At 59.4% G+C, this 21,463-nt stretch overlaps 3 protein-coding genes across 5 annotated transcripts; 1 reads left to right on the top strand and 2 right to left on the bottom strand.

The window, feature by feature from the left end:
* Positions 1–98: 98 nt before the first annotated feature.
* Positions 99–2,606, bottom strand: PTGDS (prostaglandin D2 synthase). The gene is made up of 7 exons (XM_056505443.1): positions 2,500–2,606; positions 1,429–1,568; positions 1,266–1,342; positions 1,036–1,149; positions 732–833; positions 521–546; positions 99–263 (listed from the first exon to the last, which is right to left on the bottom strand). The coding sequence occupies exons 1-6, from the start codon at positions 2,596–2,598 to the stop codon at positions 521–523; spliced, it is 558 nt and encodes a 185-aa protein (XP_056361418.1). The 5' UTR covers positions 2,599–2,606; the 3' UTR covers positions 99–263.
* Positions 2,607–5,151: 2,545 nt separating this feature from the next.
* Positions 5,152–9,043, bottom strand: C8G (complement C8 gamma chain). The gene is made up of 7 exons (XM_056505433.1): positions 8,513–9,043; positions 7,655–7,794; positions 6,927–6,997; positions 6,525–6,632; positions 6,136–6,237; positions 5,937–5,975; positions 5,152–5,427 (listed from the first exon to the last, which is right to left on the bottom strand). Exons 1-7 carry the CDS (start codon positions 8,651–8,653, stop codon positions 5,414–5,416), a joined length of 615 nt encoding a protein of 204 aa, XP_056361408.1. The 5' UTR covers positions 8,654–9,043; the 3' UTR covers positions 5,152–5,413.
* A 48-nt stretch (positions 9,044–9,091) lies between these two features.
* Positions 9,092–20,929, top strand: FBXW5 (F-box and WD repeat domain containing 5). Of its 3 annotated transcripts, none has more exons than XM_056505414.1 (9): positions 9,092–9,172; positions 9,359–9,569; positions 11,895–12,052; positions 12,664–12,838; positions 14,058–14,206; positions 15,515–15,995; positions 17,244–17,391; positions 18,437–18,649; positions 19,099–20,929. In XM_056505414.1, exons 2-9 carry the CDS (start codon positions 9,380–9,382, stop codon positions 19,343–19,345), a joined length of 1,761 nt encoding a protein of 586 aa, XP_056361389.1. In that variant the 5' UTR covers positions 9,092–9,172; positions 9,359–9,379; the 3' UTR covers positions 19,346–20,929. The 3 variants fall into 3 exon arrangements, with proteins under 3 accessions (XP_056361389.1, XP_056361390.1, XP_056361392.1); XM_056505415.1 differs by having other exon boundaries at positions 9,159–9,252; XM_056505417.1 differs by lacking the exons at positions 9,092–9,172; positions 9,359–9,569 and having other exon boundaries at positions 11,927–12,060.
* The last annotated feature ends 534 nt before the right edge of the window (positions 20,930–21,463 follow it).

Genomic DNA, 21,463 nt, shown 5'->3' with positions numbered 1-21,463 from the left:
GGGCAGCCCTGACCACTAACCCCAGTCCCAACCCTACTGGCCATGCTTTCCCCTCCCCATTGCCTTGCTTGAGGCACAACAATCCAGCAGGCAAGGGCTGGTTTTTATGGGCTTTAATCAAGACAGGGATACAGGTGTGGGTTGTGAAACCAGGGAGTGAAAGCTGCTTCGGTGCTGGGGGCCAATGGGGGTCAAATGGGGCAGGGTGGTCACCAGCTCCTGGTGCTGTTGGGGCTTGGGCTGGCAGCAGCTGGTGGGTCCACCTGGAAAAGATGGGTGTGAGCATGGTTGAGCTGTGGGAGACCAAGTAGCACACAGGGGGGACATGGGCCTGGCCAGCCTCATACTGAGTGGGTAGGCATTCCACAGGGCTCGGTGGAAGAGCCCCAGTAGGTGTGAGAGAGGAGCAGCCTGGGGAAGGGCTGTGGAGGGGCTGGGGATTCTGTGGGGTGAGGTGGCTTTAAGCATCCCCATACCCTCCCACAGGACTGGCCCAAGCCCCAGTGAAGGCAGGACTCACCTAAGCAGCATCTGCCATGCATTTGTCTGCAGGAAGAAGAAACAGGGAGATCAGCTCCTCTGGGAGTTCAGCCCCCCTGAGGGACCTTGAATCAGGGCCCCATGCTGGCCCCACAGAAAGGCAGAGACAAGCCAGCAGGGTCTCCTCCTTCTCAGTCCCCTTGTGGCATCTCACCCCTACCCCAACACCATCGCTGTGCTCCCAGCCTCACCCGTCTGGGGCAGGATGAGGATCTCGTCGTCTGCCAGGCCCTGCTCCCTGGAGAACTGGGTGAACATCTCCAGGCGCTCGGGACTCAGCTCCTTTGTTCGGCCTGCAGCAAGAGCAGGGTGAGAGGCAGTCCCCCCAGACCCACCAGCATGGGGCACAGGCAGCCCAGCAAGGGGGTGCCAACCCAGCCATCATCTCCCCAAGGTCACTCCAGCTTGGGAAATGACCCTAACCCTGCCCTTCTCCCGTGGGAAAGACAGACATGCTGGGGGTGTGGACAGCGTGGGGTTCCAGAGCAGACGTACTGTAGAGTAGCACCATGGTGGAGGAACCAGTTCCCTTGGAGATCTGGGTGGCCACCAAGGCGTACTCGTCATAGTTGGTCTCCACCACATGGATGTTGTGCTTGCTGCCCCAGCCTGTGGGGGACACGGGGCACAGCTCAGCCCTGAGCTCCACATCAGCCCCAAGGCAGGAGGAGGGGCAGCAGGACTGTGAGCATGTCTGGGGCTGCCCCACACAAGCTGGCACTCACGTGGGCTGGTGTAGCTGAACCGCCCCGGCTGCTCCGTCTTGGTGTAAAGACTGTTCCTCGTCACGCACTGGTCACCCCTGGGGAGCACAGCAGCACAGGGGGATGCACCAGTGGCCACCCAGAACCCTCCCCCCCCCACTCACCCCCTCCCCATGCCCCATACTTGGGGTAGGTGGAGGTAACTTCCAGGTTCCCCTCTGCAGTGGTGGAGATGATGGTGGTGCACATCTTCATCAGGTGCCTCTTCTCCTTGAACCAGTTAGAGTTGGAGGCCAGGCCGATGCTGTACCATCTCCCTGTGAGCTGCACACAACCTCCACTCAGCCCCAGCTGGGCACACACCCTGTCTCACCCCTCAGCCCCCACTAGCCCCAGCCCAGGCCATGTCCCTCTCCCCTGGCAGCCCATTCCCTATAGCAGAACAGTGTCCCAGGGTCCTCATTTTGCAGGGAGCTGCTACAGCTCTTGGCAACCACAAAACCCAGGAACAAGGAAATCTGTTTCATGACAGGCCCTTCACTGCCCTTTGGTACTTCCTCTTCTCCCCAAGCCCAGGGAGAGTGACAGGACTGCCTGTCTCTGCGATACCATTTCCATCCATCTGAGGGTGTGAGGAGGGGTCAGGACACTGGCTCCAGCATGGCTCATTCCAGTCCAGTGTATGGAGCCAGCATGTGAGGGGAACTGCCAGCCTTGGAGAGCAGCTGTGCTGGGATCACCCTTGCAGCACATCCCAAACCCTTGTCCTTGCAGAAAGTGCCTCCCTCCATCCCCATCAACTCCCTGGGGTGGCTGTGTCCCCCAGGACCTTTCCAGGGGAGGAGGAATGTAGGGGATACCCCAGCACAGCAGCCCTTGTTTTTTTGTGGCCCTGGACTGGGGTCGTTGTTGGGGAGGGGTTCCCATGGCCCAGACTGAGCCTGCATTTCTCAATCTCCCCTGTAAGATCCCTGTGCATCCACACCCATTCCACAGCACAGCAGCAGCTCAGACCCACGGGTCTGAGCCAGGGTCCTGCCCCACAGGTTGCAGCCTGGATGCTGGATCCCTTCCAGAGCCACCAAACCCAGGCGCTGGGAGTCCCCAGGATGGGGGGCTGCATGTGCACTAGTGCGAGCCTGGCCCCCCTCACCTGCCACCTGCAACTGCACCACCCCCTCCTCATATTTTCAGGGCAAGGATCCCCAAAACACCCCAAACCTCCACGGAGATGATGCCGGTTGGCCTGGGTCACCTTGTCCTGCTGGAAGTCAGCCTGGACAGGAATGCTGTCCTGGGCATGCAGTGTCCCGAGCAGGGCCATCGCCAGGATGCTGAGCAGCGTGGCCTGCATGGCTGAGCTGAGCCGAGCCGAGCCGAGCCGAGCCAGCCGAGACGAGCGCGGAGCTGGAGGCAGAGCGCTGCCGTGCCGGAGTTTGTCGAGCCCCTATTTATGGGCAGGCGCTGCAGCGGCCCCCGGGGAGCCAGCCCTGCCTCCCCCCGAGCCGTTATGCAAGCTGGAGCAGGACGGAGCGCTGAAGCCAAAGGGCAAGCAGGGGATCCTGTGAATGCTTCCCTCCTGTTGATACGACATGTTTGCTCCAGGGTGCCAAACTGCTCTGCAGTGAAAACAGCCGGCGGCCAGCGCAGTGGCCGCCCTGCCCCCAGCGCTGCCGGGCTGGGGCGGCGAGCAGCCCACGCAGAGGGGCCAGCGCTGCCCCATCCACACAGCGTGGCCTCTGTCGGACCCAGAGCGGGGCTTCAGTGAGCTGGAGAAAATGGCCAGTGCGTACCAGGTTCCAACCCAAGCCGTGGGACTTGATACCGGCGTATGCTCCTGCGGGACCCCCTGCTTTGCCTTGATTAAAGTCCCTGCATCACCCAAGGGATTATCTCTGCTGGCCCCAGCACCGTCGGGGTGTGTCCCACTGGTGAGCCGGAGAGCACATATTCAGCTCTCTGGGGATCAGCAGGCAGCCGGATGCACCCCAGAACTTGGCACCCCCCACCCCTCCGCCCTGCACCCTTTGTAAGAGGGGCTGGAGTCACCCTCCCCCTTGGTTTGGGGTCACCAGCGGGTACTAAGGTGCCCCCCTCAATCTGGGGACACCCTTGCAGGGCGAGGGCAGGGGATGTATGCTGGGTGCCAGCAGCAACGCCCACGGGTCTGGCCGGGTTTGGGCAGGGCTGGCCATGCTGGGCAGAGCCCCAGCCCCGCGGCGCAGCCCTGCCAAGGTGCTTTACGTAACGAGCATGTTTTCACAACAGCTGGTTTTCCCCTGGCAGCCCCCTCTGCACATTCCCTTCCCCGCGCCCCGTTGCGAGGCCGACCTGCCCTGCGCGCCCGCGCCTGTCCGGCCCCGCGGATTTATGAAAACAAAACAAAAGCTGAGCCAGGCAGGACTGGACATCACGAGAGCCTGGCTGGGGCCCCGCATGCTGGGCTGGGGCTCAGTCTTCCCCGGAGCCCACCCTCAGAGCGCCGGGGGAGCTCTCTCCATCGGGCACAGAGGCAGGGAGCACCCCGGGTGTCACTGGCACTGGCACTACGGCAGGAGTACAAAGTCTCCCCTGCTGCCAGGTACCCCCAGCTCCCTGCCCGGGTGCCAGGACGGGGTGCCCGAAGGATACCCGGGGGTGCCCGGCTCTCCTGGGGCTGGCAAAGCTGGGAGCCGGCCCCAGGACCTAGATGGCAAAGCTGGTGCAAGCTCAGGAGTATGGGAGCACTTGGGGGCAGAGCGGGACCCCAACGGTGGCAAGGGGCAGAAAGAGAAGGGCTGGAGGCAGGACGGGGTATCTGGGCTGTGGGTCCTCGCGGCAGCTGGACACAGACTCCTGGGGACAACTTGCGTGTTTGCACCAGAAAAGGTTTAGCCCCAATGTCGGATGGGCTGAGCCGGGATGAAGGGCGTGGGAAATCCTTGGGGACCAGCCTAGCTCCCCGGTGCTCTCCCGTTGCTCCTTTGTCCTCCTGCCAGGTGCAGCCATTTCGGGGTGCAGGTTAAACGAGCTGGGGGCCCGGGCTGGACACGGCTGGCCTGCACTCGGGTGGTGGGAACAGGGATTGTCCCCGGGCACATCACGTGGCTTCCCTTACATAATTCCCTGATAAACAACATGTGTTACCAGTTCCCGCTAGGATTGCAAAATGCCGGTGCTGGGGACAGAGGGCTGCGGGGGGAGCAGAAGGGGCCCCGCACTCGCCCGCTGCCGGGCCGCTCCCTGCCCCTCCCGAAGCCGTGGCAGCGGACACCGCTCGGCTGCAAGGCGTGCAGCACAGCCTCGGCCAGCTCCACTCACAGGGAGGCGGGGTCCCGATGAGGGGCTGCAGCATTAACCCTGAGGGTCTCCCACAGTGGAAGACCCTGCAGCCCGCCCAGTTCCCTGCGTGTCTCTGAGAGGTGGTGGCTGTGCAGGCAGGAGTCCAGCGTGGGCAGCAGCCCCTCGGGAAACAAACTCTGCAGGGCTGGGGCAGGGCACCGGGGTGTTTGGCAGCCCTAGAGACCCTGGGATAGGAAGCACGATTGTGGGACTAAGATTTCCTCCCCTGGGGTCCCTCAGTGATCTCCCAGCTTGTAAGAGGAAAAAGCAGATGCTGTGTTCTCCCCAGTGGCCCTAAGTTCATGTCCCCTGTGGACCAGGCTTGGTGCTGTTCCCCTCAGTGCCAGGCTCTCCCTTGCCCCTGCCATCTGGACCACAGGAACCACCACAGTTCTGCCCCGCTGTCCCATGGCTAGGGAAGGCTCACAAAGACAGCAGGGTCTGCATGGAAGGAGGATGCACTGCCCCCAACACTGCCTCGGCATGCTCTAGCCAGAAGTACATGGCCAAGGCACTGGCAGCCCATGCTGGAGGCAGTGCTGGCCTGGCTGGGGCAGACCAAGAGGTGACCGGCCTGTACACAAGCTCTTCTCTGAGGCATTTATTGGGGTGTTGCTGGCTGCTGCAGGAGAATGGGGCACAGAACAAAGGGGGGACACAAGCTGGGAGGGACAGGACAAGGATAGACACAGCTGCCAGCACAGCTGGAAGGGGCTGAGGAGCTGAAGGGCTGGCTCCAGAGCTGTGGAGCAGCAGTAGGAGCTGATGAAAGTGTGGCTCAGATCTGTGTGGCCAATTGGCAGCTGGCTGAGGTGAAGTCTGGGACATCCTGGCAACTCCATCTGCACCTACAACTTCATTTCTGGAAGGAAAAGAAGTGCTGAGGGGCTGGGGGGGTGTCCAAGCCCAGCATCAGGGCTGGAGACCTGCCTCTACCTCCCCAAGCACCAATGACAAGCGATGAGTTGTCCCCAGGGACTGCAGCCTCCACCCCGGGTGCCCCTGTGGCAGGACATCTCATCCCCGACCAGCCCTCACCCCAGGAAACATCAATATAAATCCATCAAGCCCAGTCCGACCCACGTGAAGGGTAAGTGGGGTTTGCTTTGCCAGGATGTACCTGATGCCTATCCTGAGTGACGGTTTTCCACACAAGGGCTCAGACTCTGTTCTGAGCAATGGTCTGGCATGGCCTCTCCCGTGCCAGACGAGCCCTCCCACACGCCTGGGGCAGGACCACACAGCCACGGTGCAGTCTGGATCAGTGTGCCCAGCTCACTGCCAGGACAGGGACACCCAACTGGTGCCCAGTGTGAGACCAAGCCTGGCACATGGGCGCACCCAGCGCACCAGTCTGCATCCCCAACTCACCATCGAGGATGTGAAACTCATCTGCAGAGTCACAAAACCCTGCAAGAGACAGAGCTGGGGTGGGTCATCCTGTCTGGGACCTGGCACCCTCCAGCCCCTGCACCCCCAGGACACTGCATCCTTGCATCTCTGTCCCTGGGGTGGCCAGAGCACTGGACAGAACGCAGACGGGTGTCCCTGAGGACCCTGCGGCACCCACCGTAGGTGGGGAAGCGGTAAGTCACATCCTCACTGAGACCCACAGCCCTGGCGCGCTGCTCGAACTTGTCCATGACGGCGTCACTGACCAGGCTGCTCCGTCCTGCACGTGGGGACAACATCAGTGGGCTCAGCCCCTACCTGCCCTGGCCCGAAGCCCCCCATGATCCTACACAAGGCTCAGGGCCCAGGGGGCTTTCAGCTCAGAGGAGTGGGCTCCCAGTTTTCCCCTTACCTGCTCCCCCACAGCATCTGGGGACAATTCTCCAGCGGGAGTGACCCCCATTCCCACATTGGGTCCTCCAAGGCTTCAGCTGGCCTCTCCTGAGTCCAGCACAGGCTTCCCACCCCTGTCCTTTGCTTGCCATGAGGCTCCAAGCCCCAACCTACCATACAGCTTAACAGAGATGCTGCGGCCCTTCTGGTAATAGAGGATGACAAAGCTGCTGGCGTCAGCCTCACCCACCACCACATCCACCTTGCTGCTTTTCCTCTGGCCTGGGAGGGACGAGAGATAGCCCAGTTCCGGTCAATCCTGGGTAGCCCCAGCATCATCCAGGGCCTTCACCTCATCACAAACCAGGTGTACATGGTGAAAATCACGGCCAGAGTGGGGCAGCCCCACAGGCACCAGCCCATGGTATCACCCATGATAGCATCCAGCATTTAGGGACCCAAGATGTAAAATACCGGGAGTGTACTGGGAAGAGGAACATTGCTAGCAAAACCCTGCTGAGACTAGGACTGCGGGGCTCCAGCAGTCTCCTGCCACCCCACACCAGTCTCCCTCACCCTTCAGCAGGAAGCGTCCAGGGGCCTGGGCAGGAAGGTAGTGCTGCCTGATTTCCCAGCACATCCTGTCCCTGGGGAGAGGAGGAGATATCAGTACAGGCAGTGGAGAATCTGCCCACCCTGCCTGCCAAGGCACACACAGTCTGTTTCCTTGGGACTTTGTTCTCTCCCTGGGGAAGGAGGTACCAGAACACCGGGAGACATTGTGAGAGATGCTGAGCCCAAAATCTTCTGAGCCCAAGGAGTCCCTGCCACCTCCCTGCAGCACTGAGGTCAGCACCTCAGGGCCCACCAGTCTGAGGAAAGTGCTCAGATGTGCTGAAGGTCTCCATCCTCAGACATTCTACCCCTGAGATAGTCCCAAGAGCCAGTCCTGGGCTGGGCAGCCATGGAGGCACCACATGCCTCAGTTTCACCAGCCTGGCTGTCCTCACACTGACCAGCCAGGGCACCCCAAGCCCAGCCTGGGCTAGTGGCTGTGTGGGTGGCAGGGTGCCCATCATGGCCAGGGTGCCCATCATGGCCAGGGCTTCTACTACAAAATTTCCTGGAGGGTATCCCACCCACACCTGGCTCTGGGGCAGCTCTGTTCTCTTTGGAGACTGTGGCCATGGCACTGGCACTGCTATGACCTGCTTTCAGTCCCCATCCCAGGGCACTAGTCCTGTTCTGACCTGCCTGCAGCATCCCTGTCCCTATCCACAGCCCCTGTGTCCAGCATCACTCACAGCTTCTTGAAGGTGCTGATGGCCAGGCTCTGCCCGTCCAGGACAGTCACTGTCATTGTCGTGGCCTCCAGCTGGTGGCTGTGCTCTGCCAGGTAGCTGCAGCGGGAGGCCATGCTGACCAGGAACCACTTCCCCGAGAGCTGCATGGCACAGGCATGGCATCATCTACAGGGCCACCAGCCTGGGTGCCACCACTCAACCACCCTGAGCACCCTCCTTCCCTTCACTTGGCACCTCTGCCCACAGCCTGTCCCTTGGGGTGCCCACAGGGCACAACTGCCCTTCAGGTGCTGGTAGGTGGGATGGCAGGGCAGAAGGAGCCTGACAAGGGGACAGGCTGGGGGTGTGCAGGGGATGTCCAAGGCACCTGCCCATGGCTCACACTGCCCACAGCACCGCAGGCACCCCAATTCCACACTGGCTGTGTGCTGGGCATCACTTTATGCTGCAGCCCCAGCTGGGCCCCATCAGCAGAGCCCCGAGCTCAACCCAAGCCTGAGTGAGGGTGGCTGCACCGGCCCCGTGGCAGCTCCAGAGGATGAGGACGAGGGTCCCTGTGAGGCTCCGGCCCCTGCCCTGCTCCGTGGGCTCCTCCGCAGGCAGTGCTGGGGCTGAGCTGGGCTCTGGCAGCCCTGGCTGAGTGAAGGACACCGAGAGGCTTGGACTGGGCATGGGGTGGGGAGGCCAGCGGGGGCCAGCCCTGGAGGGGGACACGGGATGGACTGCAGGGGTGGGGCTGGGGAGGGACACCAGGGGTCAGCCGTGTAGGGCACACGGAACAGGAGCCACCGAGACTCTTGCAGCCCACCCGCGTGCGGGTCAGCGGATGCCCACAGACCCCTCTGCCCGACCCCTCACCTGCTGGAGGCTGAGCCCCTCCTGAGCCGCCACCTTCTCCAGGGCACTCTGGGGAGGGGGCGGCCGCCGTCTCCGCGCCGCCCTCTGCCCCTGCGCCGTGAGGAGCAGCCCGAGGAGCAGAAGGGTGCGCAGGGCCGCCATGTGCCGGTGTGCGAGGCCGGCGCTGCCGGGAAGCGGCGGGGCCAGGCGGGCACGGCCAGGAGCCAGGAGCCCTTGTGGAGGCTGGACGGAGTCATCGCCGGGGTCATCGCCGGGGTCATCGCCGGGGTCAGCGCCGGGCTGGGCCTGGCTGGAGCGCAGTGAGCGGGCCCGGACCGAGCCGGGGGCTGAGGAGGGACCGGGCTGGGCGGGGCCTGTTTGGAACGGGGCGGGGCCTAATGGGGCACGGGCGTGTCAGATAGGGTGTGGTGTGTTGGGGGCGCGGTCTCTGGGGGCGCGGTCTCTGGGGGCGTGGCCGGGCGGGGCGGGGCAGCGCGACGCGGCAGGGCGCTCGTGAGCGATCGCGCCGCGCTCGGCTCGCTGCGCCTGGCGGGTGCGGGGCGCTCTGTGCTCGAGCCGTCGGGCCTGCAGCCAGACGCGCCCGGTGATTGGCCGGCGGGGCAGCGCCGGGAGCGCCGGCCGGAAGTGGCGCGGCGGGGCGGGGGCAGCGGCGGCGCCGAGGTGCGGGGGGACAGCGGGGACACCGGGCGCGGCTCGGGGGGAACACCGGCCGTGGGGGGCACCAAGGCATCGGGCACCAGGCACGGCACGAAGGGAGCAGCGGGCAAGGCTCATGGGGGGCCGTGGGCCCTGGGCGGCTGTGGGTCCCCGGTCCAGGCCTGACACCAGCACTTCGCTCGGTTTCAGGCGCGGCGGCAGAATGACACGATGGACGCGGGCTGCCCCCGGCTCCCAGACACCGTCCTGTTCGAGATCTTTCTGTACCTGGACCACGCCGACGTGCTCTCGGTGGGGCTCGTCTGCCAGCAGTGGCGCGCCGTGGCTCGCGACGAATTCCTGTGGAAGGAGCTTTTCTACCGCTACTACCGCGTGTCCCGGGATGTGCCGCGGCACCCAGGTTCGCACCGGGACCGGGGCTGATCACGGAGGATTCACTTGCCCTGAGCCCGGGATGGAGACGGCGCTCCCCCTGCTCTGCCCTCTGCTCACCGCTGTCGCGGTGGTGGAGCCCTTGAACCGCGTCGCCTCAGCTGTGTTACAGTGTCAGGGGCTGAAACGTGCACGGGGAGGGCTATGGATCTGCCCAGACTCTTGAGGAGCGGGGATCGAAGGGCTGAAAATGCTTTGCCTTTCACTTCTTTTCACAGAAAGGAGGTTTCTGAGCTCTCTAGCCAGATGCTTTCTGTAGCTGCTGTCCAGGGGGATCCTGCGAGTCGCAGTGAGTCACCACATGCTGCTGCATCCCAGCCTGTATGGGATCTGTGGCATCACTGCTGTCTTGGCCTTTCTGGAACTTTGCAGCCCTTCTAATGCAGCTCTTCTCCAGCTGGACCGGGCACTGCTATAAGCACCATTGGCTGCTCTGAGGGTTCCAAGGACCAGGCTGTGCAGGGACACCTGTGCCTCCCTGGGGGGTGTGTGGCCATGTGACAGCACTGGGGACATGAGCTGAGTCAGCAGCTTCCCCACGGCACCAGGGCAGGTTGGACTTGATCTGGGCTCACAGCAGGAGCTGACAGAACCTGGCAGGGCTGTCCTTGGCAGCCTTGGGGGTGGCAGTTGTGTGATCACAGCTCTGCTCCCTGCTGAGGATCCAGTGCTGGAAGCAGTTTGGTGCAGTCTGGAAGGATGACCCAGCTCTGTCACACCAGCTGGGACGTGGCAGCAGGAGCCTTTGCTGCCCAGGGGGATTTCTTTCTAAGCAGCCCACTCCCAGTGTGTTGCAGGGCACAGGAGGGCTGTGCAGGGGGTCCCCAGCTGTGGCTGAGGGAATTGGATCCTGGGTTGTGAGTTGCAGTGGCTACAGAAGGGCAGGAAGAAATGTCAAGGAAGAAATATCAAGGAAGAAATGCTAAGGCTCAGGCAGTGGGAGCTGATCTCTTTGCAGTAGGAGCACCACTGAACTTGGGGCAGTGGGAGGGGCTCTTGGAGAGGGTGGATGTTGATGGGATTCCTCCAGGCTGTGTGACTTTGCTCTTGGAGACCCTGGGAACTCCATGGGGCTGAGGATGTTCTCCTTAGGGTTTTTCTGAAGCCTTTTGACCAGGCTCATTCCCTCCCAGCCTCCTGGAGCTGCTTAGTCAGCTGCCAGCCCTGTTCTTGAGCACTAATTAGGATCAAGTAGCTGGTGTAGCTCAGTAACATATTCAGGCACCTCCCTGGCTGCTGGAGCTGTGGGCACCCTGCACAAGGCAGCAGGACAGAGACAGCTGGCAGGTGTGGGCAGGAGGGCTGGAGCATGAATTTGGGGAGTACCTCTGCCAGCTTGGCTGCCCTGGGCAGCCCCGTGGCTAGAGGAATGGTATCCATTGGGTTGTAAGATGAAATGTTGGGTTTGCTTGGCCAAGTGGGGCCTGCCCAGACTTTTCCTAGCCAGATGGGCTGGGACCAGGAGGTTCAGAGAGGGTTGAAGCCCAGCCTTGAGCAGCAGTGGGATGTGCTGGCAGCAAGGAACTGGTGCCTCCTGAGCTGCAGTGTGTTCCAGAAAGTCTTTCAGTCCTGTTCAGTGTCACTAGGAAAGTTGGCTGTTATCCATATACATGTCTAATCCTCTTTGCTTCTCTGGGATTTGCTTCTACAAGAAGTCTGTAGGCTTCCTGGCTGGGCCCTTCATTAAGAATCTTCTTTATTTGTCTTTTATTGTCCATCAGTAAGACTCCTATGAGTGTGCCCCAGGCTGTGCTCAGCACACTGTGCCCAACTTCTATTCTTCTCTCATTTTTTCAAGTCTCTTACCTCATGGAGATATTTTTTTTCCTGGTCCCAGACCCTGTCTGGAACCGTCTTAATTCTGTTTTAGACAAGATAGAGATAACCAGTGCAGAGCTGGGTATGGTGAGGAGCAGCTTCCCAGCTTCTCTCTTGTCCCACCTAGTTGATTTGGTTTTGCTGAAGCGTGTGTTCCTTCTCAGGACTGTTTTGGTCTGACAGCCAGCACCTCTGCCTAGGCTGTTCCAGCAGGGGCTGTGCTGCTTTGGAAAGCGGAGGTGTGGTGTGGAGCTGTGTGTGTACTGGAGGAAAGGAAGTTTTGTGTGTGGGAGTAGGGAGGCTGCTGAGGAAAATGCTGAGAGCTGATAGCTGAGCTGCAGCCCTGGCTTGGTGCCCCAGCAGAGCTCCTGGCCTTGCTCAGAGAAGCCAGGATTGGTTTACTAAAGGCTGATGCCATGTTTAGCCCAGCTGTGCTTCCTTCCACTCACACTCTTGTCCCATGCCCCTGCTACAGGTGCTGTCTCTTGGTATGATGAGTTCCAGAGGCTGTATGACACCATCCCTTGCGTGGAGGTGCAGGCTCTGAAGGAGCATAATGACCAAGTTCTGCACCTGAGCTTCTCCCACTCTGGCTGCCTGTTTGCATCATGCTCCAAAGACTGCACGGTCAAGGTAAAGTGGTAGGTGCCCTGCCCAGCCCTTGCAGCCTTCGTCCAGTGGGGCTTAGCCCTGAGAGCAGCCTTTGGGAAGTTTGTGGAGAGGTTTGACCAGATGTCCCTGGACTTGGGCTGGTTCCTGTCCAAGCTGTCTTCTAAGCTATATAACTAATGACTCTTGTGAGTGTAGCCTTGGGGGCTGTGGATTCCAGCTCCAGCCTGAGTGTGTGTGGAGGTGGCCGAGGTGCTTTGCTTTCTAGGTGCAGATCAGTGCTCTGTTGTGCCCTGGGTCTGTTGAAGACTGAGAGATAATGATCCACTGCAGTGGATCATGTCTTGCCTACATGGTTATCCTGAGAAGAATCTGTCTGAACATGCTGTCCAGCTATGATAGCACCATCCACTGCCTGAACACCCTCTCCTCTGGCCAGTGGGGCAGCAGTTCTCCATTTAGCCCCTCTACATTTTCTGTCAGGGGAATGGACAGGGATATGGTGGGTGGGAGGCAGTTACATGGGGTTTTTGACACTGTTTGTTTTTCATGTCCCAGTGAGTACTTGCAGAACAGATAAAACAGAATCACTCTCAGGCTGCTCTGCAGCTTCCTGACTGTCCATCTCTCTGTAGATCTGGAGCAATGAGCTGGACATTTCCCTGCAGCACAGCTCCAACATGAGGCCATACAACTGGAGCTACACCCAGTTCTCCCAGTTCAACTCTGATGACTCCCTCCTGCTGGTATCCGGTGTCTTTGTGGGGCCTCACAACTCCTCCTCGGGCGAGATTGCTGTGATCAGCATGGGTAAGTGGAGCTTCCCTGGGGCATATGAGTGCTGGATGAGGGGATTCCCTTCTTCTTTGGGTGTGCAGGAGCCTTGCCTCAGCTTGTCCTGACTCCTGAGCTAAGGGGTTCCAATCACATTTCTAGAGGAGAAACCTCACAGCCTTAACTCTGTTCTGGTCACTACAGCAGCACCTCAAGGCAGTGTTTCATGTCTTTAGCCTCAATTTTCTTCTTCTAAGTGCCAGTCTGGGTAAGCGTTATCCACATCACTCATCTTGAAGCCTCTGCCTCTGTTGTATGGGGTGCTTGGCATAAAGCCACAGAAACCCAGAATGGTTTGGGTTGGAAGGCACCTTAAGGCTCATCATATTCCAACCCCCTGCCATGGGCAGGGACACCTTCCACTATCCCAGGCTGCTCCAGCCCCAGTGTCCAGCCTGGCCTTGGACAGTGCCAGGGATCCAGGGGCAGCCACAGCTGCTCTGGCACCCTGTGCCAGGGCCTGCCCACTCTTCCAGGGAACAATTCCTTCCCAGTATCCCATCCATCCCTGTCCTCTGGCAGTGGGAAGCCATTCCCTGTGTCCTGTCCCTCCATCCCTTGTCCCAGGTTCCTCTCCAGCTCTCCTGGAGCCCCTTTAGGCACTAGAAGGGGCTCTAAGGTCCTCCCTTCTTTTCTCTAGGCTGGACACACCCAGCTTTCTGAGCCAATCTCCAGAGGAGAGTGGCTGGATCCAGCCCTCAGATCACCTTTGTGTCCCTAGTCTCACCCTTAGGTCTCACAGGGCTTTCTGAAGTGTTGTGACCCGAGCCTCTTTCATTTGTGCTGCAGCTCTTTGTGTGAGACATATCCCCACTGTGTTATCTCGCCATCTTTGGCAGAGTCCCACAGTACCAGCAATCAGGAGTGCACAGCTGCCTTGGCTGGAGAGTCCCCAAGCCCCAGCAGCGGGAGGGAAATTCTGTGTGTGTTTAACTCGTTCTTGTCCCCAGGGCCTGCTCTGGGCCCTGCTCAGGGAAAGCGTGGGAGGTTGGATTGCTCTGTGCTCTGGCTCTGTGCACTGCCCTGTTATTTTGCTTTCCTTTGTGCAAGGTATCATCACACATCTCTGGAGAAAAGAGAAATAATCTGTCTCTGTAGCAGTGGCTGGTAGCTGGATGGGGGCTGGCCTCTCCCACACGGTTTCTCCAGGGCTCTGGCTGGAAGTCACTGCCTCACACTCATGTTTCCCTTCCAGAGAACTTCACGCTGCTTTCCAGGGTGAGGAATAAGCCCTATGATGTGTTTGGCTGCTGGCTGAATGAAACCAACTTGATATCAGGCAATCTGCATCGGATTGGGCGCATAACGTCCTGCTCGGTGCTGTGGCTGAACAATGCTTTCCAGGTGAGCTGCCTTCCTTCCAGCTTCCCAGGCAGTGCAGCTTCCTGCTGGCTCCTGGGGGAGGGAAGGCTGCAGGGAAGGATGGCTCAATCCTCCTGTCCTCCCTGTTTGTCTCCTCTGACTTGCCCTCAGGATGCTGAGCTCAAGGCAATCCTTTCATGAGGTTTCTCCACGCTTGGTGTTGTGGTACTCACTACAATGTTCTAACTCTGCCCTCAGATCTTGTTAACTTTTGCCACATTAATTAGGCTGAGGAGTTGGCTGCAGTGCTCCACAGCATGCATTGCCCAGCAGCAGGGCTGCTGAGGTCCTTGGTAGTCTGATGCTGGGCTTGTGACAGCTGTAGCCTGGCATGTGTCCCAGCAATGGCCCTTCTCCCACTTGGTAGCTCAGGGTGTTCCTGGGAGCTGGAGGCTGAGCTCAGCCCTGCCTGGCCTTGCTGAGGTTTCTTGGGCCAGGTGCTGTCTCTGATTCTGTGGTGAGACTTGGAGAGCCAAATGTGCTGGGCTCAGACTGCTTGTTCACTCCCTGGCACTTGGGCTGCTCAGTTGTGTTCCCCATGTTTTGCCTCTGTTTCAGTGTCACACCTGCACATCCACATGTTTTGTGATTTTAACAAGGTGCTGACCCCAGGTAAAATCCTCTGGTAGCAGAGACCCTTCTCACAGCCACATTTCTGTGCTACACTGAGACATTACCCCAGCATTACCCTCTTCCATCCCTGAGACTCCAGGAAGGACCTTGTCCATGACAGGGGTGTGGGAGTACAGCTGCAGGCTGGGAACAGTGTGGCAGAGGGACCTGCTCTGTGTGTGTGGAGCAGACACCAAGCTGCCCCTGCTGAGGGGTACAAGCACGCTCCAGGAGCACAAGGATCCTCTGCCACTGCTGCAGAGGGATCCCACTGCATGCTTGTCACAGAGGCTGTTCCTGAAATCCTTGTCGATCATAGAATGTAGAGTATCCTGAGATGAAAGGGACCCACAAGGATCAAGTCCAGCTCCTGGTCCTGCACCAGGTAGCACCAGCTGATGATCTCAGGGTACAGTGGCAGCAGGGCTGCCCAGCTACTGTGCTTCCTTACTCCACTGCTGCCTGCCTGTAGGAATGTTTTCTCTCACTCTGTCTCCATCCAGGACAGGAAGGACCTCACTAGAGCTGGCAAGCCTGGGGCTTGTTCTTGTGTCAGTGCCCCACACACAGTGTCAAGGAATTCGTGGGGGTCGGTGTCCCTGCACTAGCTCAGGTCTTGGTTTGAGCTGTGGGAGTGATGTGGAGTGGTTCCTGCTCACTTCTTTCCTCTGCTCGCAGGGCATCGAGTCTGAGAATGTGAATGTAGTGAAGAGACTGTTCAAAATCCAGAACCTGAATGCCAGCACCATCCGGACCGTGATGGTGGCTGACTGCAGCCGCTACGATTCCCCGGACCTGCTCCTGGACTACGAGGAGCAGCTGGCTGCTTCCTCCAGCTGCCCCGTCTTTGATCTCGGCAGCGACAGCGAGGAGGAGGAGGCCAAGGCCAGGGCGCCGCTGGGGGCAGCTGCGCAGGAGTTGCCGGGTGCTGAGGCCGTGCCGGCCGGGCACGGGCTGCAGCAGCTCTTTGATGATATCCTGGGGGGCCGCGTGGGGCCTGCCATGAGCGACACAGAGCTGGAGACAAAGGTGGCCGAGCTGTTTGTGCACAGCAGAACTAAACCACCTGAGCCCAACCTGCTCCCCACAGACAGCAACAGCAAGACAAAGTACTTGATCTTCACCACAGGATGCCTCACCTACTCCCCACACCAGATAGGTAAGGCTGGGTCTGAGCCTGGGACACTGGGGCTCCCCAGGAGCCTGGGCTGCAGCTGCACTTGGGGTTTGGTCAGGAAAAGATCTGGTCTCTCTGCCTGTTTGTGAGGTGTGAGCTGCAGTTTGCTCTGGATTCTGAGAGGCCCCATCACTGAGGGGGGTTCCACCTCCTCCACTTGCCTGAGGGTTGGTTTATTGCTGCCAGCGTGACATGTGGCCAAAATCATGGCAAGGGCTGAGCAGAAAAGCAAAAGGAAGCATCTGGTTAAGGACACCAGCCATGAGCAGCAGTGGGTGCAGGGGCAGGGCAGCAGTTGCCCTGGAGGAGTGTGTTGAAGGACCTTGGTCCTGTTCTCTTGTGGGAGTAGGCAGGGCATCAGGACAAGCCTGGTCTGAGCAGCATGAAGTTGATGTGTGAGTCACTTGTGCAGTGCCTCTGCCCCTTGCCTGCCTCCCCTCTGCTGTGGGTGGGACCACCCTTACGTGGGCATCCAGCCTCAATGAGACACTTGGGACTGGAGAGGTTTCCAAGGAGATTATTCACTGCCCCAGCCAGTGTTTGTGTGGTGAGCGATGCTGGGCAGATTGCAGCCCCCTCCTTTGTCCTCCAGGAAGCCACTGGAGATGGGCAATTTGTGGAGCTGTTTGTGTTTTGGACCTCTGCAGAACTGGAAGGGGACAGGGCTTGACACATTACTTGTCTCGTTTAGTCAGGAGGTTCAGGAGCTACAAAGTACTTGAATACAATTTGGGTTTAAATGTCTGTTCTTCGAGCTTTCTGGAACAGATCCCCACCTGCACTTGACAGTGTCAGGGGAAAAGCCCTGTCACAGCCAGTGCATCTGCTGGGCTGCTCCAGGCTGGCTACTGAAGAGAATGGACCCAGCCCAGGGAATCATTTAGAAGAAAAACCTTTCTACAGCTAGCATGTCTCCTGGGGCAATGCAGCTTCCATGTGCTCCAGAGGTGGGCTGAGGCGAGGTTTGGCTGTACCCACAGGCACTGGGATCTCGCTCTCTGGGGTTGGATGTGCCAGGATGTTGCTCTTGGGCAAGGTCCTGGCCCAAAGCCCACCTGGGGAGCTGAAGGAGCCTGGCCAGGACAGCAGCCCTGTCCCAGACCTTACGCAGCAAGCTGGTTCTTGTATCTTAGCTGCACCAAGGGAAGCCCCTCCCTGGAGCCTGGGACCTCCCCCAGCCCTGCTGGCAGCAGCCTGTGGAGCTGCCTCCCTCCACTTTCTGTCTCCCAGGGATTAAAAGGATCCTGCCCCATCAGATGACAACTGCAGGGCCGGTGCTGGGGGAGGAGCGGCGCTCGGATGAGTTCTTTGACTCCCTGGATCACGTCATTGACATCCACGGGCACATCATCGGCATGGGCCTCTCCCCTGACCACCGGTGAGCACAGGGGGCTTCAGCAGCTGCCAGGCCGGGCAGGAGCTGCTCAGGGGCTCTGTGGGGTGACCAGGACATGAAGTGACTGTGCTGGATGGATTGGGTGCCTGCTGATCCAGGTGCTGATGGTGTGTTACTACTGAGCATTGCCTCCGGCTGTGGCAGGAATTTGTTCCTGAGCCAGTTCAGGACAGGGTGGCTCCTTCTGAGAATGGAGGAGCTGCCTACATCAATGTGTCTTTTTCCTGAGGTAGAATCCTAGGATGGTTTGTGTTGGAAGGTAGCTTAAAAACCATCTAATCCCCACCCTCCTGCCATGGGCAGGAACACCTTCCACTCTGCCAGGTTGCTCCAAGCTCCATCCACTTGGAGTTAAACAGTTTCAGAGACGGGGCAGCCACGGCTACTCCGGACAACCTGTGCCAGGGCCTCACCACCCTCATAGGTAGCAATTTCTTCCTAATATCCCATCTAACCCTGCCCTCTGGGAGTGGGAAACCATTCCCTGTCTTCTCTCCCTCCATCCCTTGTCCAAAGTCCCTCTTCAGCTCTTTGGAGCCACATCAGGCCCTGCAAGGGGCTCTGAGATCTCCCTGGAGCCTTCTCTTCTCCAAGCTGAACATCTCCAGCTGTCCCAGCCTGGCTCCAGAGCAGAGGGGCTCCAGCCCTTGGAGCAGCTCTGTGGCCTTCTCTGAAGTCCGGCATTTCCCCATCCTTCTTGTATTGGGTTCCCAGAGCTGGAGGCTGCTCTGCAGGTGGGGTGTCACTTGAATGGAGCAGGGGGCAGAGTCCCCTTTCATGTGCTGCCCAGAAGACACCCCCATCCTTAAAGATGGTTTCAGTGGGATTAGAGAGGTATGACCTGACCCTTAGAGTCACCTTTCCTGTATGGTGGTCCTTTGCAGACATGGCCAGGAGAGTTCCAGCAGTCTGTTCCCTGTTTCAGCCTGGATTTCAGTGAGCTGGGCTGCAGGCTCCATCCCTGCTGTGGCAGGGGACTCTGTGAGCCCTGGTGCAATGCAGGTAACCCCTCCCTGCCCTCCCCAAGGTACCTGTATGTGAACAGCCGGGCCTGGCCACGGGACTGCATCATCTCGGACCCGATGCAGCCGCCTCCCATCGCCGAGGAGATCGACCTGCACGTGTTCGACCTGAAGACCATGAAGGAGGTGAAGCGAGCACTGCGCGCACACCGCGCCTACACCCCCAACGAGGAGTGCTTCTTCATCTTCCTGGACGTCAGCAAGGACTTTGTAGCAAGGTGAGGGGTGGGCAGGATCCTGATCCTGCGTCTAGGAAGGCCTGGGGCTGTTGCTGTGGGATGGCCAGGTGAGCAGAACACTCCTGTGTGTTGGGAGCAGAGCAAGGAATGGGATTGGAAAGAGCAGAGGGACTGACTTGGAAAGTGCTGATAAAGGATGGCTGTCCTGGACCTGCTGTAAATCCCTGAGGAAAGGGTAAATCTGGGACTGTGGTGTGTTTGGTGGCAAGTGGCAAATGCCCTTCAGGGGGCTGCTGGTGCTGTGGGGTGAGCTGAGGGGCCCTGGACCTCAGAGGGAGCTACCTGCACAGGATGAAGCTTATGGAGGGGCTTGGGTAGCCTCTGCCCCCATGCCTGCAGAAGGAGGGGGTAGGAAAGGCAGGGTGTTGGGGCTGCTGGGCTGGCACTGGGACCAGCAGGACATGCTGACCACTGTCTCTCCACCGCAGTGGGGCAGAGGATCGACACGGCTACATCTGGGACCGTCACTACAACATCTGTCTGGCTAAGCTGCAGCATGACAACGTGGTGAACTCAGTGGCATTCAGCCCGGTGGAGCAGGAGCTGCTATTGACAGCCAGTGATGACACCACCATCAAGGTGTGGCGGTCCCCCCGGGCTGTGCGCATCCGGCAGGCCAGGAGGCCCCGGCCCAGGAAACTGCTCTTCTCCTGGCTCATGAACCAGAAGAGCTGAACCCAGGTACATCTGCTCCTGCAGCTTCCTCACTGCAGCACCTCTTTCTGAGCTCACAGAGCCCTGAGCCCTGCACAGAGATGAGCTCTAGGCACACAAATCCTATGGCTGAGCCAGGAGGAGCCCTGGCAGTGGGAGTCGCCTCCTCCTTGAAGCATTGGCTTCAGACAGGACATAAGAAGAGCTGGGCCCTGTTGTGGGTCTTTCAGGCAGCAGCTGAGCTGGGCGCTGCAGGGTGGGCTCCCACAGCTTCTCACCAGCGTTGCTACTTGGGCATAGCTCTCTGGCAAGCCCTGGGCTCAGGGGACACTGAGGCACGTCCAGTGTGGGTCTGTGAGAGCTGGGGACGTGGCCAGCCCCACTGGGAGTGGCCAGCTGCAGAGAGCTTGGCAGGAGCCGCAGTGCAGCTGCGCTGCCTGACTGCAGGACTCTCTTGATATTGGCGTTTTATTCATGTGTGTTTGTCCCAAAGCTCCACAGGCAACTTGTCTGGCTGCTGGGGAGCGTCAAGTGCCTCTCCCCACGGAACCTCTGCCTGGAGGCCAGCAGGGACTGGGCAGTGAGGGGGCGGCAGGGCCAGGGCTGGGAGCCTGACTGGCCCAGGGTCTGGGTATTGGTGTCGTCAGTTTCCAGACTTGGGAGCGGGGAGGGCTGGTGGTCACATGGTGCTGGCTTTGCCTCTGTCTTCCTCTGAGTAGCACTTCAATAAGCTATGGATCGGGAACGTATTTATTGTGGGGGATGCTGTCCCTTGCTGGGGTACCCATGAGGACAGCTTACCTCCTGCCCATGCTACCCAGTTGTGGCACTTTAGGTTCTCTTAGTATGTTCTCTGTGAATAGGTGTAGGCACCCACAGGTGCTGCAGGTATTCATTCACCTGCAGGTGATGGGGATGGAGCCCTCCTGTCTGCAGTGACAGCTGAATAAGCTCCCTGTCCTGGGGCTGACCCACCATGGAGGGGCTCAGCTCCTCCAGGACCCCACAGGCAATGGGGACAGTCACTTGGAGTTATTACAGATTCCCTGGTGTTCACTGTCTGTCCCTTGAGCTTCTCTCCCTGTAGCAGGTACCCAAATGTCAGAGTCTAAAATTAAGCTCCTAATCTTGACCTGGCCTGGATGGGGCCCCAAGGAGCTGCTGTCACTCCTGGAAGCAGGGCTGGGAAGGAGCCACAGGGGCAGGCATTTTGGGGACCCCTGGAAGCCCTGGGGCAAGTGCCTGTGCCATTCCCAATCTGGGGTTGCTGATAGACCTGACAGAGGTGGCAGTTCCTGTCACAATGGCATTAGCACTCTGCAGCAGGAGAGTTGACACCTGTGTCCTGCAGGGCCCCAGCTTCATCTAAAACCCCCGTACTCAGGTTTTCTGTCATGAAATGAGGGATTCCTTCATGTGTGCATGTGCACAGGCTCCACATCCTGCTTTGTCCAGTCACACAGCAAAGGAACAGCCTCTCCCTCCCCCGCAACTGTGAACTCTCCACCCATGGCTCGGTGCAGCAGTGAGTGAGGCACTGAGATGTTGTTTGTACTGAGTTTTGCTCTTCACTCTGGCATTGAATAAATACTCTGCTAAAGCATCTCTGCAATGTGAGCTTGTTATTTTCCAAGCACTGCTCTGCTGAGCTAGAGGCCAGGACTGTCACAGAGTTGGGCTGGGGCACTGCAGGAGCTGCTGCCCAAGCTGTGGTTACCTGCCCTGGGCTGGGGAGTGTGGGTAGAGAGCTGTGAGCAACAGGAGAGAGGCAGGGGATGGCTGAAGGGCAGCAAGGCAGCCGGGGCTGAATACTGCAGGCTCCAGGACAGGCCAGGGGCTTGATCCCTCCTGCATTTATGTTTTTCCAAGCACTAACAGGCACAGAACAGATAAGCAGAGAGCCCTCCAATGCTGTTTGGCATTCCTCTGCAAAATCAGCCTCCTGAGCTGCAACTGCCACTATCCCCTCATTGTCCTTTGCATCTCTCTGGTGCAGCAGCTGCTGTGATATGAAGGGGGTCTGGGGGCTTCCCAGGGGAGACATGTTCCCATGGTCATCCCTTGTGTTTGTCTTTTCCACACAGAGTGCATAGAGGCCACCAGGCTGCTGCCCCCACACCGGGTTAGTCCCATGGGCTG

Source organism: Oenanthe melanoleuca, chromosome 17 (assembly GCF_029582105.1).
Source record: "Oenanthe melanoleuca isolate GR-GAL-2019-014 chromosome 17, OMel1.0, whole genome shotgun sequence".
Classification (NCBI taxonomy): Eukaryota; Metazoa; Chordata; class Aves; order Passeriformes; family Muscicapidae; genus Oenanthe; species Oenanthe melanoleuca.
This window is presented reverse-complemented; position numbering and strand designations above follow the sequence as displayed.

Bases quoted from the DNA above. Each gene is read 5' to 3' on its own strand.
- PTGDS (XM_056505443.1), bottom strand. From the start codon at position 2,598: ATGCAGGCCACGCTGCTCAGCATCCTGGCGATGGCCCTGCTCGGGACA. The intron at 1,569-2,499 runs GTGACCCAGGCC...GGTTGTGTGCAG, and splicing joins CTGACTTCCAGCAGGACAAG to CTCACAGGGAGATGGTACAG. The intron at 834-1,035 runs GTACGTCTGCTC...CTCTTGCTGCAG, and splicing joins CACCATGGTGCTACTCTACA to GCCGAACAAAGGAGCTGAGT.
- C8G (XM_056505433.1), bottom strand. From the start codon at position 8,653: ATGGCGGCCCTGCGCACCCTTCTGCTCCTCGGGCTGCTCCTCACGGCG. The intron at 7,795-8,512 runs GTGAGGGGTCGG...TGTGCCATGCAG, and splicing joins AGGGGCTCAGCCTCCAGCAG to CTCTCGGGGAAGTGGTTCCT. The intron at 6,238-6,524 runs GTAGGTTGGGGC...CCCCACGTGCAG, and splicing joins CATCTCTGTTAAGCTGTATG to GACGGAGCAGCCTGGTCAGT.
- FBXW5 (XM_056505414.1), top strand. From the start codon at position 9,380: ATGGACGCGGGCTGCCCCCGGCTCCCAGACACCGTCCTGTTCGAGATC. The intron at 15,996-17,243 runs GTAAGGCTGGGT...TCTGTCTCCCAG, and splicing joins CTACTCCCCACACCAGATAG to GGATTAAAAGGATCCTGCCC. The intron at 18,650-19,098 runs GTGAGGGGTGGG...TCTCCACCGCAG, and splicing joins AGCAAGGACTTTGTAGCAAG to TGGGGCAGAGGATCGACACG.